At 32.4% G+C, this 17708-nt stretch overlaps 1 protein-coding gene across 1 annotated transcript in view; it reads left to right on the forward strand.

Moving 5' to 3' along the window:
• LOC118189188 (beta-scruin-like) overlaps positions 1-17708 on the forward strand; it is an 88035-nt gene that overhangs the window by 46923 nt on the left and 23404 nt on the right. The window contains exons 12-16 of the mRNA XM_085809752.1: positions 1935-2390; positions 2619-2774; positions 8483-8535; positions 12264-12406; positions 15638-15754. Of these exons, the coding sequence (XP_085665878.1) occupies positions 1935-2390; positions 2619-2774; positions 8483-8535; positions 12264-12406; positions 15638-15754 (925 nt within the window). The remainder of the gene's footprint in view (positions 1-1934; positions 2391-2618; positions 2775-8482; positions 8536-12263; positions 12407-15637; positions 15755-17708) is intronic.

A 17708-nucleotide genomic window follows, 5' to 3' on the forward strand; every position in this document is an offset into this window, starting at 1 on the left:
ACTATGACATAGTAAATTACATACACTTTTGATATGCTTCCTATTTCAATCAAATTTCATTCAAATAAACATATGATAATTTATAGGGTGATTAAAAAATACTCGGCAAAAATTTAAAAGCAGGAGAGGGGGACGAAATAAGTCTATTTTGCAATACAATACATTTTGTATTGGAAAATATACTTATTGCAATACAAAATGTATTGTTCCGCAAAATATCGCAAAAATCATGTCAAATCTACGCGCATTTTGCAATGTTCGCAGATTTACAGAATGTCTCTTTAGAATTTAGAACTGCATATACAGAATATCCGTAGTTCTTTAGAATTTGGAAAATTATTTTCTGAAAATGACCGTAATATTATTCTGAAAGATGGCTCACTGAAGTAATACAATTCGGTAGGTAAAAGCAGGCTGAAATATAGCTTAAATAATCATCCCTCGTGCGATTTTCCAAGTTATGTATAGCTACAAGAACACGAGCTCGTCGACATGCATTTTAGCTGTGGAGCTGCGGCTCGAAACGGAGCGGTTGCTGGAAAAAAAAAATACTCGGAATTCATTCTTTACACCTCCTCTGAGTTACTATTACATTTTAACTAAAGATGAGTTAAGGTATCGGACATCGTTCGCCCCCCCCCCAAGTTTCGAAAATAGTATAAATAGATCTATTATTGGTGTTATTTAGCAGAATGCCAGAAATAGGTCATAAGCATATTATTAAAATATAACATACGCTTTTTTTCACATTTTGGGTTCAAATATGTGAATTAAAATAAAAATTTTAGAATTAATAGCTATGTTCCCACAAAAATACGTATCGATATTTTACTTTTATTTTTTCACTTACAGTTATTATGGTATAAGAAGTTGAATGTTCTAAAAGCTACGTGACAGAGTAAAATATGAACTAAGTATAACTGTTTGATTGCATGCACTAGCTATTTTTCGAGAACAAATTCTTTTTTTATTTACAAAATTGTTTGCAAAAATTTTAATATGTACACAAATTTACATTTTACTAATTTAATTCACAAAATATTATATAATATTTGTGGAAAGTTTTATAACATTACTATGGTAATATTTTAAGCTAAAGGTTGCTTCGTAACGTTAAAGTTAAAAATTCAAATTTTTCAAATAGTGGATTTAATGTAATGTACACACAAATAGAATGAAAAGAAAATGTTGCCAACTAATAAAAATTAGTTTGCGAATATAATTTTGTTCTCGAGCTCTTAATACCAAATAGATAGTTTCAAAATTATCTTCTGAACATTACGAAAAATGTTCCATTGAAAATTTATAAGTTTAAAATTATTTATAGTAGTCTGTTTTCCTTTAAACATCAACTTCCGGGTTCATAAACAGAAACTTCCGCTTGACAAGAACAGCCATAACTCTGTTTCTAATGGCCGCAGAGTACTATAAGTAGTTTGGGAAAGCTAAATGTATACACTTTAATTAAAGGTAATAAAAATTTTGAAAACTTTCATCAAAATCCACGTTTAGAAAGGTTCACAGGAAGCCCTGCAACTTCTATTTAGTCATCAGAAGGTATATGCGTTTTCTGCATAGTAATACAAAGTAAGCATTTTTCGATCAGGACAATAATACTCCCATTCGATAAGCCTTTGTCAAATAAAGAAAGTTTTCTTTGCAGAGAAACTGATACTTCTTGTGTTGCAGTCACTTTAGCTAGATCTAACCTTTGCTCTTTAGTCTTATTAAGATAGTTAAGGGTGAACGCTTCCTGAACCAAGCCATATGCGTCCAAGCTATTGGAATCCAGTGTGTAAAATGGCTTAGGAAATAACATTTTATATTTCAAATAAAATTTCTTTGCTAATATATTTCGTAAAAATTTGAATATAGGTATAATATCAAATATAAATAATTTATTTTATTCATTTGAATACATCTTTTCCGTACAGAATGGCTGTAGTTCTTCAGAATTTGAAAAATTATCTTCTGAAAATGACCATAACATTATTCAGGAAGATGGCCTCCATGAACACTATAGTGACGACAGTTTGCACATTGTTCAGAATGACAGTAATTTTATCAGGGATTTGAAAGATGAAAAACATGTCTCACATGAGATTAAAGACGAAGTTATGCCTTTAGATGAAAGTTCCAAGCGTAAAATTAGTGCAGAGACTGCATCTTTCGAAACGTCCGATATTCTTAAACCCGTAAAAGTGGTTGATCGGAAGGATTTTGAAGAAAAGGAACAAACATTTCATTATATCAGCTCTTACTTTAAAGAAATTCCTGCATCTAAGAAAGATGATTCAAAATTTCCTCATAGAAATGTAAAAGATACTTCTGATGTAAATGACAAACTAGATGCTTCTAAAAATGTTAAAAGATACAGGACATCTTTGGAAGTATGTTTAAAGACTGATATAGGGAAAACATCTGATAAAACAAACATTAAAAAGTCATCTTTTCTTGGAAAAGAAGATTTTGCCATAAAATGGATTAAGCATTACAGCGATTGTTATCGTAGTACTCCCTCTTTATCATCAAATAAAATACGAAGTATTCTTGAATCTGACAGTTTTTATGAAGAAAAAGACCATAAAAAATACGCCTCTGCCTTTTTATATGTACAGTCAGATTTAGATGGAAAACATCCAACAAGAGTGGCATCATCATCCTTAGACACGTCTGCAACATATGAAGTGAATCAGCTTGAATATTTAAGTAAATCTACTTCTGAAAGCCGCAGTGATGAAGAAGAAATACATAGGAGAAGAGAAATCCATCAGGTACGTTGTAAACACTCATATATATATATATATATATATATATATGAGTATATACACTGAGGTAGTATACACTGAGTATATATATATATATATATATATATACACTGAAGAGACAAAACCGTATGACCACCTACTCAATAAAGCGATGCGTGGCCTGCAAAAGAACTGCAACTCGCCTTGGCATGGATGCAACAAGTTCTTTGTAAATGACGGGAGACAAGTTGTAACAAATGTCTCAGCAACGGTCATGCAAAGTTGAGATATTCCGACGTGGTGGTTTTGAGCTTTGAGTTGCCGCTCCATGTCATTCTAAACGTGCTCTGTCGGGTTAAGATCCGGCTAATTAGGTGGCCAGGACATTAATTGGAATTCATCCTTATGATCCTCGAGTCACTCCAACACAGTTCGTGCCTTGTGACACGGGGCGTTATCCTGCTGGAAGATTCCATTTCCAGTTCGGAAGACAGGCGTCATGTAAAAGTGCAACTGATCCGCAGTTATGTTCAGATAGTCCGCAGCTTTCATGGTCTGTTCTACCACAACTAAAGGTCCCAGAGCCACCCATGGGAACGTCCCCCAACGCATAATACCGCCACCACCAGCTTGTGTATGACCTGATGCTCAGGGAAGAGAAACAGTTCGCTTGGAAGACGGCATACCCTGACTTAATCATGGATGTAATGAATGAGAAATAGTGATTAATCTGAACAGACAACTGTCTTTCACCTATTCATGGTCCAATCTCGACGTTTCTGGGCCCACTGACAATGACGCTTGATCGACAGTGGCACACCAGGTGGAACGTCTGCTGCGCAGTCCCATATCCAGTAGTCTCCGCTGAACTGTGAGTTACGAAACTCTTGCACTTGGACCTGCAGTGTACTGGGCTGTCAGTGGAGCCACTGTCTAGCTAGGATTTTGCTGTACCAAGCAGGACAATCACCGACGACCTTAACATCTAACATCTTGGCGTCTACTGCTGGTTTCACCGTCATTCATCCACTTCGTGCAAATGCTTACAACGATATATAGTGAACAATCTACCAGTCGTGCAATTTCGGAGATAATCGTTCCAAGTCTTCGGGCCAATACAATATGCCCTCAAAGGCCAATCAAATTTGTTTATATATCCTACACAGGCCAATCAAATTTGTTTAGATCAACAGCCTTTCCCATCACTCGCAAAAGTAAGATCAAGAATGATTTCTTAATTCCTCCATCAGCAGTTAAATACAATTCCCACTTAATCATGTGCTCTTCACGTCATCCACACGAGTTCATTGAAAAATGAGGAGATGGTCATAATGTTTTGGCTCGTTCAGTGTATACTGTTTTATTCTCCTTGCGTATAATTTTAATTCAGTTCTTGTTTGTCATTATTATATGGCAAATGACATATTGCTACACATATATATAGGGAGAGAGAGAGAGAGATAGACGGTATATATATATATAAAATGAGGTACAGACGGTATTTATACATATACATATAACATTAATGATTTTCATTGCAATTTTAAGCATTTTCCAATATAGTATATGCTCGGAGGGTTTGCCTGGAACTATGGAAAGAGAGGGATTTTTTTTTATTACTGCACGGCAATGCGCTTGCTCACACGGCTAGAGACACAATTTTTTATTCTCAAAAATAAAACTTCACATGAAATGTGAAAGCTATTTATGACGTGACTGATATATAAGCTATAAGGAGGATTTTCTTCTTTCAATTATTTGAGCATTCTCTATGTTTTTTATAATGATACTTTCTTTTTAACATTTGGATTAAATTAACTAGTATTTAGTGATTATTTTTTTAAACTTGAAGGATTTTTTACATGTTTGATTTGTATGTAAAAAACATTAGCATGCAAGATCTAGGAAAATTGTCATTTCTAAAATTAAATTGGTGGACTAATTTGCAGGCTAAACTAATCATTTCGTAAACTGCAGCAGTATGTTGCAAAAAATATTAACCACAGGCTCGTTAAACATTAACCACAGGCAAATTAGACGCTATCATCAACATAGTTACTATTACCCTTTCATCAAGCTATAAAAAATGGTTTTATTTTGCTTCTGCAGATTTTTTTGTGTTTGGCTTTGTGTATAATTACCGAGAACGAAATGCTTTTATTTCTGTTTAGTGTATAAAATACGATTATTGTTTTTATATGGCCAAGAAAAGAAAGAAAGAAACGCACACGTGAGTCAAGAAACGTTTGTCCTTTGACGAGAGAAACTCAGAAGGATATATCTTCTTTTATAACACATTTTCAGTGTTTTGACTATTCTAATTTCCTTTTTCAGCAGTTCTTAATTTAGTTCGTATCCTGTGTACTAATTATCTACACTTAGGATTTATGCTAATTTTACACCATATTCACAAATGTCTTCACTGGACTTTTTTTTCAGTCGTTGGCCGTTGACTTCCAATTACGAAGGTGTTTTATGTGTTGCAAATACAGTGGATGGACAAAAATATGGAAACACCTTGTGAAATGCATGTTTGAAAAGAAAGATTGATTTTAATGAAATATGTAGGTGGCGCTGGCGTTTTTGATTACTGACGCCACCTATACAACTTCGTAAATGTGTTAAACAGTTCAGTTGTTGTCGGAGTACTGTTATGTGAGGTTGTCATTGCATTATGTCAGAGTTAACAGACTTCGAACGTGGGCAAATTGTTGGAGCACGCATGGTAGGTGCTTCCGTAAGCAAGATAGCCGAGGTGTTTAGTGTTTCAAGAGGTACTGTATTGAAGATTTATTCCGCATATTTGAAAAGCGGAAAAACAAAATCTGCTAAATCACAGCGCGGACGAAAGTGTGTCCTGAGTGATCGTGACAGACGATCATTAAGGGTAATTGTGACGAAAAATAAGAAGACCACAGCTGCAAAAGTTACTGCTGAAATGAATGTTGTGTTACCGAACCCTGTGAGTACCAAAACAATTAGAAGGGAGCTTCATAAACAGGGAATTGCTGGTCGTGCTGCAATTGAGAAGACACTCATCAGTGATGCTAATGCCTGTAACAGGAAAAGGTGGTGTTTAAGTCATAAAGCCTGGACTATAGAGCAATGGAAGCGAGTAATATGGTCCGACGAGTCTTCTTTCACATTGTTTCCCACTTCTGGCCGAGTTTATGTCTGGAGAACGCCATCTCAAGCCTATAATACAGACTGCTTGTTGCCAAGAGTGAAACATGGCGGGGGTCCTGTTATGGTTTGGGCAGCCATATCGTCGTTCTCTGCTAGCCCCATGATAACTGTGTCAGGGCACATGACTGCCAAGACTTATGTGAATATTTTGGCCGATCAAGTTCATCCCATCGTACAAACTTTGTTCCCCGATGGTGATGGTGTCTTCCAAGACGACAAAGCCCCTCTTCACACAGCTCACATTGTCCAGGACTGGTTTTCTGAGCACGAGGATGAGTTGTCCCATCTCCCCTGGCCACTACAGTCACCAGACCTGAATATTATCGAACCTTTGTGGTCTACATTGGAACGGAAAGTGCGTTCTCGTTATCCACCGCCAACATCGTTATCTGAACTTGCCACCGTTTTGCAGGAAGAATGGTATAATATACCCTTGGCAAACATACAGGAACTGTATTTATCCATTCCGAGAAGACTGCAAGCTGTTTTGGATGCCAACGTGTTTCCTACACCATATTAAGCAAAGAAACATGTTTTTTTAAAGGTGTTTCCATATTTTTGTCCAACCCCTGTATTTATGCTTTGACATTTTTAAATTAAAAAAAAATATGTTTTCTATAAATTACTAAATCTAACATTTATATATTCTCCCTATCCATATACTTATATTTAAAAGGATTTTATGCTCACCATAAAAAATAAAATACAAAAAGAATTACTCCCATACGCTAAAATTTAATCAACCAGTTTCAATTTAAATTTGGGCATCATATCCGGGCTACAAGCACAAATTTATGAGAGAAATGTTTGCATTTGTAAGTAACTAAAAATAAAATACCAGTTTAGAAAATATTTTCGATGCTAACAGATTAAATGAAGAGCATTTCTATGCAGACTGTCGTAAAAAGTATGTTCAATGTAATTTATATTTTTAAAATGGAGATATTATTTACAGAATCTTGTAGAATTCATGTTCGAGGAAACAAAACTGGCGAATTTCAATATTGGCAGGTAGGCAAATAAAAATAGCATTTTAAGTTTAAATAATAAATATTATTTAATTTCAAAATGTTTGATGTTTATGTCTGACAAATTTTGTATGATTTTTAGACGTTATGAGAATATTAGTTTATATTTAAGCTTTTGGCCAGTTACAAAATACTGATAGCAAAATTCTTTTGGGGCACTAATGATAACAAAATTATATATTAAGCAATATTGCTCACTAATGAATCATAAAAGAATGTATTCTATTTCGAAATAAAATATTATATCAATTTTTCTCTTGTGGAAGTCAAACGTTTTGTTGTTTATAATGAATAGAAAATTTTACGAAATATATGCATAGGACCGTGTAAAATGTTAGATTTCATAATTTATATAACAACGTTGTTTGAAAATTCAGACAGCTCAAAATACTTTAAAAAGTTTGGCCCTTGAGGCTATACATACTCTGTATCCTGAACTGGACTGGTTTCACATCTATATGGACGGTTCATTCACTGAGGGGTCACCGAATGTCTGTTCCTTGGGTAGATGGGTACTGCTTTTATGTAGGTACGTGGACAACTGCTTTTTTATGGGAAGGTAGCGGCTATTTTTGTGACCCTAAGACAGATTAATACCCCGAATTTCAGCTAAGAGAAAGTGAAAATCCTCTCAAACTCTAAGGCGGCACTAGAGGCTATTGGATCAGAGGCCAATCTCCGAAGAAATCCTTAAACGCCAAATTCTTTTTGAGGAACTGAGTGATTCCTAATATCCTAAACATGAATGATTTTAACGGTTAGCAATTTTTTCCTTAAAACATACAGAATTTCAGGGAAAAAAATGCAAAACACAGAAAAGTTTGAATCGAAAATATCCACACAGTTCCCTATATCCGATTTTCATACTCTTGGAGGTTCGCTATAACAGTACAAAGTAGCATAAAGTGAAATGGAAATAGGATTGCACCAAAAGGTGTGTTCGTTATATTCAGGTATTCCTTATACGGGATTCGACTGTATGTATACATATCATTTAAAAAGAAATGTGAATATAGAATTATCATGGCTTCGTAATACAAATTACATATAAATTTATAATTAAATTAAATTACATACATCACATACAGCATAACTGCAATTTTGATATAAAATGGCTAAATGCATTTTAATCATGATATTAAAGAGCTAAATGCATTTTAATAGAACTAAATAACACCTTTTTATAGATAGTGAAGTAAAAATTTTATTCCGATGCGAAAATTCAAATGCTGGATTGTAGCAGTAATTCAAATAATACACAGTACTATTTACTTGAAGAAAAGATGAGAAAGCAAAATTATTGTATTAGTTCACTGTTTAAAATCTCATAACAATAAAAATGTTTACCTGTTTGAATCCACATGACAAAATTAGGCTTTTTAATTGAAATTAGCAAATTTTAGTTAAAGTAAACATCTTCAAAAGTTTTCTTTTTTAAATTGCCTTTTATGATACATACAATAGAGCAGCTACATACATCGTATATGCCGTTTGATTCTTGTCTTCTACTGCATTTTTCAGGCCAGCAGGCACGAATTAGACAAATGTTTACAGCTTCCTCTTTTAGGGGCCAGGTAAATTTTATCCTTTTGTTTTCTTTGCATGATTTTTCATTGATTAGCATTTAAAATACTTTTAATTTTGGTTACAAATTTTAATTTGGTTAAAGTAACAGTAAAATATTTGGCTGTTATGTAAAATTTTAAATCTACGAAAATTAAGATTTCTTTTACAGTTCAAATTTTTTGTTAAAATTCTTTAATCTCAAAGATAATTCTTATAGAGCTTAGATCACAGTATATTATCGTCTTGGACTGACTATAATATACTAACCTGACTAATCAGATTTTCAAGTACTTTCATAGATGCAAAACAGGAAGCAAAATTGTAGATCAACGTGAAATTTAAAAAGAAGGAAACAAACATGCTTAATACCTATTCGAAGCAAAATGCTCATTTTACCAAAGAAACATATAATTCCAAACATTAAATTTTGTGCATAAATTTTAGAAATAATGAATATTGTCCAGAATCCTAAACATTTTCATATTAGGATTTATTGATGAATTAAGAATGCACTGCATTGTACAAAATATTTCATCTTTCGTAAACAATTATGATGGAAGTTTTACAAATATTTTTTCAGTAGCTATGCTAGTAAAAATATAAAAGTAATGTACAATAATTAAAGTACATTACAAGATTTATTAATTTAATATATTCCCATGAAATACACGTACAGCTCATGTAAAACTTAAATCACTTTAAACCATTGGCTAGCTAAGTTGCCCTTCGTTTATTTAACGCTTTTTCGTTTATTTTATCTCTTTATCATATATCCTATAATTTTCTTCATTTGAAAAAAACCGTTTAGTTTCCGAAACCTGAATCTGCCAACTCTAAAAGCTTAAAAAAAATTAAAATGGCTTGCTTGCCAACAGCCTTATGTAATTATTTAATAAAGTTCCAATATTTTACTTTAAAAATGCAAGAAACTTGATGACTGTTTGCTTATAATAATAAAGATAAAAGCTTTCTCATTCCTTTTTTAATACTACTTATTTATCCCCATAAATGCTGGATTAATATATGAAGCATGTGATTTCTTACATGAATGCGACAGAATATATGGCTTGTGATAATTTCTGTGCTCTTTTAAAACTCATTTCGATTTGTACATAGAAGTACAGTCAAACCAAAAGCTACTTTAATATAAAACAAAAATTATACATAATTAAATATTATGATTTAAATTTTGAATGTAATTAAAAATATGAAAGACTTGTATTTTGAAAATTAGTCTACTAAATAAAAATGGTGGCAATAATGCAAAATAAATTAAATTAAAATATTTAAAATCCATCACATATTCTATATTTATCTGGCTAATTTCCTGAATGGAGCAAAAGCAATTTAAACCAAAAATAAAAATAGCAATAGAAAAAGGAAAAAATAATTTACATCTTTCGCTGCATCGTTATCAAGGAATTGGTGCGTGCAACGAAAGAAGTAAATACATCAGTTCTGATTTGAATAACTTCACAATTTAAAAAAAAATTAATATTTATTAATCTCAGAAAGATAATCTAGATAATTCGAGCTTTTATCAGTCCAACACCTACAGCCTGCGATAAGTAGTGCAAAAAATTGCCAAATTACAGCATTTAAGCCATAAATAAGCTTAAAACTTTTGAAAATTTTTAAAGCATTCAAGTACACTTACTCTAATAAACAAATCCATGTAAACACCAGTAATCCAATACAAGGGAAATTCATACAAAAAGAACATAGAAAAAAAAAAAAAAAAAGAATTAGTTCTAAAACTTGTAAGTTTTTAGAACTAACATTTTTCTTTCTTATGTTAAAATTTTTTGAACAAACTCTTCTTTTTTCGATTTTAGAATTAACTTTTCTTTTTTCTTAGTAGCAGTTTTTAGAATTAACTCTTTTTTTCCCTATATTTTTTGTATCAATTTTTCATGTATTAGATTACTAATGTTTGCATGGATTTGTTTATTAGACTCAGTTTACCCGAATTAATAAAACGTTCTTTGATTTTAAAACTATTTATGATTCAAATACTATTATTTTGCAGTTTTTCTACTACTTACTCCAGCTTGTAGGGGATACGAATTACTTTCATTAATTTTCTGACATTAATTTAAGTATGTAACTCAAATTTGTGTCTTGCTAATTCAGAAACAGATTAGTATTTCTTTTAGAAACAGTAGTTATTTCTTTCTTTTCACAACCGTTTCATGAAGATCCGAAGAACGATGGAAATTAATATTTCGTTTTCTATTATTATTTTCTTTTCTGGTTAACGTGTGTTTTCGCCTTTCGTGCAATTAGTCCTTGCAGTTCTGGTTTTTTTTTATTATTGCAAATGTTTGTTCAGAACTGAATATGGGATGAATTTTAAATGTTTTAATTAATTTATTTTTTTGGATTACACATGCATATGTGTCATAGCATGTAACATTTTTCTTACATAAATATCCGATTAAAGTAAGGAAATTTTTAGTTATTTAAGTTTAAAAATTTCTTATCGATTAAAATATTTTTCAATATTAATGAATGGAATAATTCCTTTTCTGAACATATTTATGTTATATAAATAACAGTACTTACGTACATTTCTGTTGTTTGCGAAAGTTAGCAGTGACCCTACCAAACTTGCGAAAACCATTTGAGGGCAATAATGATAGAGCAGGTCACTTTTTATTTAGTTAGATAATCAACAGACGAAAATTATGAATAGGATGTAAGAAACTTAAAATGAATATAAGCTTAAAGCTGCGCAAATCAGTCCGGCGTATGTTTGGAAAGAATAAAATACGTAAGTATCTAATTAGAGTATTTGCATGTATACACATTTATTTATATATTTATTTCTGTGTAGAGTCTTGGATGACTTATAAAAGAATATATTGCCGAAACGTCTGCTGTAGGCACCGCTTAATTGTGATCACATTTCTCCACGACTGTTTTGGTAACAGTCGTAGTTTGTTTTTTTTTTCTATAAAGAAACAGAAAGATTCTGCAGAAATTGTTTTACTCCGGAAGAAGAATGAATCTGTGTCTCATCGCTCTTAAAATCGACAGAGCAATTCAAAATCGACGCAAAACTAAGTTTGCCTTGTTATAAATGGTTGACTGAAATCGAAACCAAGATATTTTGCTATTTATCTCCTTATTTGGTGAAATATTTTGGTCATCTTATAAGGTATTTCTCCCGTCTTCTTGGCGTGCCTTCGTGGTGTGGTAATTTCCATGCTGGGTGCGTATTCCAGAGGTCCGTGGATATATCCATGATATATCCGGCGAAGGTGTTGCTCATTTTTCATCTTCCTGCTTCCAAAAAAAGAATACCTAACGTCTCTACGACCTAACAATTTTTATAATCTCTTTTGACCTTATTTGTCAACTTTGCCTTTTTTTCGACGACTTTATTTCAGTTTAAAGAACTTGATTATTTAATTAATTTTCGTCATATAATGAATTGTTCATCCCAATAAGCGATGCGTTTTCCATATTTTCGTATACAAAAGGGTGGAATTTTGACAGTTCGATAACAACGCAATATCCGAATAATAACAACACAATATCAGATAACATTAACCGCGAACATATTAAGCGGCCTCTCTGTAATTAGAATTTTTAATTATTCTAAATTTTTTTTCCTGTTCCCCTCCGCACTGGGTTTTTAGAGTTTAATTGTACTACATTTATTATAATAAAAATTGAATTGCATTATTAATGAATATTATATGTATCAACTTCGTCCTTTTGGCATACACAGATATCTTAAAAAGGAAGAAACGAAGAGTAATGTGCCACCTTTTGTAAAATCGTTATCGGTAATTGACTCATATTTAGCAGTGCCACACATTGTCGTCATGGGTGGTGAAGATATTCAAGATGATTCTTATGCCGTAGCTATAGGTGAGTTCAGTAAGTGACTTTTAATTTCTTGGACTAATTTTCTAAACTTTCTCTCAAATTGAAATCTTTCTCATCTATCATATTTTCGAAAAGATTGCATAATATTATGTTTCTAGTGATTTATATGGATCATTACAAATTATGTAGTCTGTTGATAACATACAGTTTTGCAAGTTTATAAAAAGTGTTTGACATTCAATTTGTATGCTTCCCTGTTTGAAAAAAATTTTAAAATAAACATTACATAATGTAAAACCATTTTACTTTTCTACATAAGTTTATATTTATTAAGTGATAACATCTTGCTAATCAAAATGTTCTTATTTTTTACAGTATGTTTTATAAATTTCATGTTTTCAAATTGTAGTTCAACTCTTTGCCAGTAACTGGAAGGAATTATCAAAGGTATATTCATAAGTAAGGCAATGAAAAAAAGTTAGACTTGTTATGTAGAATCTGATTTTGCAGAAATCGTTTTAATTTTTGTTCGATTCCATGCTAGGAAAGATGAGTGATTCTGGATGGTTTACAGGCACCAGTTAGTGGATAGACAGAAATGATTTCGAATAAAGAAAACTTTGACCTTTTTGTTCGAAGTAGAGTGAGAATGTTACTTATCCTTTAATAGGATCAAATCACTAAAGATACTGAGGACTGGCTGAAAGGGAACTGGTGCTGCCTAGCACGAAAATGCTTCTTGCGCTTAAACTGACGAAAAGACTAGCTTCTAAAACTGCGGAAAGTTGAAAGATATAATAAATAAAATTCAATTTAGTAGGCGAGATGCGGTAGCTCGAAAAAAGACTTGATTTTCACTACGGCACCATTTTATTGTCAACCGCCATAGTCTTTAGACTGCTATAGGAATGAATTGCAGACAGATTGTTTAATTAGACCTGTTATTGCTTAAGAGGTGTTTTGCCAGTTTCCCTTTGTGGTGAAAGCCTAATCAAATAAGTTAGCCGCCTTCCTTATGGACGAATTAAAGAAAAAGTGCGATGCATATTTTAATTGTACTTGACTATAATTGGTTTGATAAAAAGATGGACTGGCTTTTGGATCTTATAAGAAAATGTGAGGTATGGTCGTGTAAGAGATCAATGTTAATTAATAATTAGATCAGAATTTAATAAGGAATTAAAAAAACTGAAAAATTTCAGATTTTAAATTACGTCCAAACGTTTCGTAATTTATTACAATTTTAAATTACGTTTCTGATTTTAAATTACTTTTTTTTTTTTACATTTTGTCTGTTACCTTTATGTATTAAATATCACGTTCTTCGCACTTAAACCATAAAATTTAGTTTAAGAGCAATATCGCTCTTGAATAATTTTAAATTGAGCATATCTTTAGAATTTCCGATACAGAGTCTCGCGCGCTGGAGATAATAGTGTTTTTTCTGTACAACTTTGTCATTGCTCGCTTTGAAATCCTTGAGTTTGCTAATCAAAATCTCGTTAAAATTTTACAAAATATGAAATCGATAATAAAACAAATTCCAAAATTAAAATTTGGGCTTCCACATGCCCATATTCGCAGTAGGATTACGTCACTCAAAATTTGATGGCATTATGTACCGTTGTTTTATCATAATGCGAGAAATATACTTACATTTATGCAGATTTTTCATTATTTAATTTCGCCCCACCAGCAGCCGAGCGGTAAAGTCGCTGAACACTGGTAGTACGGTCCGAGGTTCGAATCCCGCGAACGGGCTGGCTACATAGGCGTTTTCGTGGTTTTCCCCATGTGTAACGTGTATACGAGCCAGTTTCCCTTAGAAAGTCCTCCACGATGGCATCCCCCCGTTAGACCGATAGCCCTCGAGGCTTTGCCATAATAACACACACACATTATTTAATTTCTTCAAATATAATGCAGGACTGTATTTTGGTGGTAACAGTTTGAAAAGTGAAACGGACATTTATAGTGAACCAACGCAAAATCGCAACACGAAAACAATAGTCCTTCAAGGAAAAAGCCCTTTTGGTCTAAAAATAATGTCAAGAAGGGGGAGTGAGAAAAAGAGAAGGAAATGAGCAAAGAAAGAGATAAGAGATGGTTTAGTGATGTGTTCTGAAAGGGTTTTGCAAAATGAAGAGAAATACCGAATAAAGAGTAGTGTGGATATGAGACAGAAATACAGAGTACTGTTATGAGCTGAGTAACCTGCGGGATGAAAACGATAGGCTGAGCTTCGTTATCTCGTTTCTGATACGTTCCTACCTACAGCGTTTTATTACGAAGTTACTTTTGGAATGTCTTCCCTCGTTCCGGTTAGTGGATTCTACCGAAGTTTCACTTTTTCTTATAAATTGCCACAGCAATGAGATACAACAATGTATTCCAATCTACTATTGAACTGTGTATTCCAATCTACGGTATCATATTCAGAGATTGTTTCCTGAGACTCTTCTGTTCTTTCGCATGCTGCTATTTCGGGTGACGACTTTCTCGACTGCGATAGGAAGAACTTTGGCGTACCTTGAATTAGTGAACACACCATTTAATGTGATGAATTCATATGTTACCACATGGGACTTTTCTCGCTAGGGACTACGAACTCAGAACATGAACTTTATTATTCGCAATTTTGCCGCACCGATGGCTATCTTAAGTATTCTTTCCTTCTCTTAGCGCATAGTAATTAATATTAAATCCTTCTTGTGGAACTCACATTTAATCTCAATTCAATGAAGTTAATATTTAGAGAACTATTAAGAATTTTAGAAATGTTGAGGATTATATAAATCTAATAATTTATTTTGTCAGTATTTACAAAGCATTTAGTTCCAAGATTAGGGTAAAGTCATTCTTTGTATGTTTATTTTGAACTGTGTATTATATATTGAACTTATAGAAATATTAAAAATGTATATTTGTGACTTACGTGAATATGTAGTTTATCTGTTTAACATATTACAACCTAAGGTATCCTAATCGTTTTATTACTTTGAACCTGGATTAAGTGTCATTCGTACTTGATTGTTAAAATTATTTGTATTAAATAATAAGATTCAAAATTGTATTTTATAATTTTGTACATGATATATCCACGAAATTAATCAATGAAATATATTTTATCAGTAAATCAACAAACTTTTTTTTTTCAGAAATATAAATGATACTGATGCAAGCAAAAAACAGAGCAAATAAATAAAATGTATTTTTGTATGCATATTGAATACAAATTAGGTATTTTTTCATATATTACTCTTTCCTTTATAGGCCGTTTAATGCTATCACTTGATCCAGTCAAGCCAAAATGGAAACTCTGCACTTTAATGCCCGTTTCAAGGAGTTACCATTGTGCTATTTTCTTAAATGGTTGTATTTATGTTATAGGTATGTTAAAGTATAACATAGAATCCTTTTAAAGAAACTGTGTGGCAATCTCTTCTTACGGTACTGAAAGAAGGCTTTGTGCTGTATTGTTTCTAGCTCAATGTGAAACGTTAAAAAGTTATCAATTATTATATCTCATAAGGTTGTTATTTTTACTTCCTTGTTCAAACTAAAGGAAGTATTGTGATCTCGAAAAATTCCGGGTTTCATATTTCAACGAAAATATTCATTTTGACAGCTATCGAATGCAATTTAACGATGTTTTTGCGTGACATCTGTATGTAATGAAAGAATAAAGGACTCCCTTTTTTCCCCCAAACGAATTATAAAACTGATTTAAAGTGGATTCAGAAGAGACTTTTTTGTGGCGTATGTACGTACGTATGTATGTATGTATGTATCTCAACTAAAAAACGAGTAGTCTCAGAAGTTTGAAATTTAGGACTGCTGTAACATATGGTTCTGTACCTCCCTTTTTGATTGCAATCGGCCACGCCAAAAGTATATATATATATGTGTGTGTGTGTGTGAGACCACTTTATTACACGGCTCAGTGAGCTCAGTTTTTTTTTATTATTATATGTTGAAAAATGGTGTATTTTTTCTTTAAAAATGATTTAATTACGTTGTTCTTTTCTTCCGGTTAAGTATTTTATAAATTTAGTTAATCTGCATGCAATAGCTGTAGAATTATCAACAATTTAAAAGTTGGTCAAGTGCGGCTTAGCCTAATTTTTTTTCACCATAGCAGCCATATTTTTTTTTACCTTTCAAACTTAGCAGAATACTGAATTAAGTTAGTTTCTGTATCTTCAGTGTCTTTCTGCCAAGTGGGGCCCAAATGAAACTTTTAGTTTTGTGCACCGAAAAAAAAAAAGAAAAATCTGCCTTCTTGTCTGCTGGCCAAATTGCTTGTTTCTGCGCAGAAAACGTAATTTTAATTGTAAAACGTTTTTTTAATTGTGCCGCCCAGACTGTGATACCAAAGGACCCGGGTTAGAATCCCGGAGAAGGCATGGATGTAAAATTGTCTGTCCCTTCATAGGAGGTAACGGTGGTCGCCTATTCGGTGCCTCTATAATAAAATGGCTACCACTTCTGGCCTTAGTAATAGTCAATGCTGTTATAGGTAAGTAAGTATCCACCATTTGTAAAAAAAAAAAAAAAAAAAAAAAAAAAAAAAAACTTTTAAAAATTGTTTTAACTATATTTTTTTGTTTTTCTAGATCTTTCAATTTTTAGTGATGTTTTGTGAGGTTTTACGTATTTTTGCCTTGCCGCGTAGTCAGAATTGAATTAATTGAATGAGAAATATCTCTCTGATGAAATTCGAGTAAATGAGTTTAAATGAAATGCAGAAAAAATGCGTATAATTTAATATTCCGTACAGGGAAGTCATCTGGTGTACACATAAGATTTTTTACATTTGGGATAAGACACGCGAAGGCTTGCTAATAGAAACTTCTGTAATGTTGTTAAGCTGATATAATACAGAATGGGAATCCGCAGTTCTCTAAACCCTGAATAATTGCTGTCTAATCATAGTCCACAACCGAATCGATAATTTGAACAACTTGATCTATTTAAAATTGCATACTAAAACGAGTGAAAAATAACTGAACTTTCTCTGTTCAAGAAGTTTTGTTACGCTTTAACGGCCCTCACTTAAATAGATTTTTATCTCTTATTTTTCAACTGATATATGAGTCGATGCTAGAAAATAATTATAAAATCAGTTATCAGTTACTCAATTTTTGGTGCTTGTTTCACCAAACTGTCAATTCAATTACTCGGTAGACTTTTCCGAATTGGTATAATACACTTTCTTATACACTCGTGCGCAAAATTAAAAGAATTTGCAAACTATGTCTATTTTTACGAAACGTCTTGAATAAAGGTATTAATTATGCCCCCAGGAATTATGCAAATATTGAGAGTTGAATATGTAAGCGTA

The sequence above is a fragment of the Stegodyphus dumicola genome, chromosome 1, assembly GCF_044657685.1.
Source record: "Stegodyphus dumicola isolate Sdum_Otavi_A_Nest chromosome 1, ASM4465768v1".
Taxonomy (NCBI): domain Eukaryota; kingdom Metazoa; phylum Arthropoda; class Arachnida; order Araneae; family Eresidae; genus Stegodyphus; species Stegodyphus dumicola.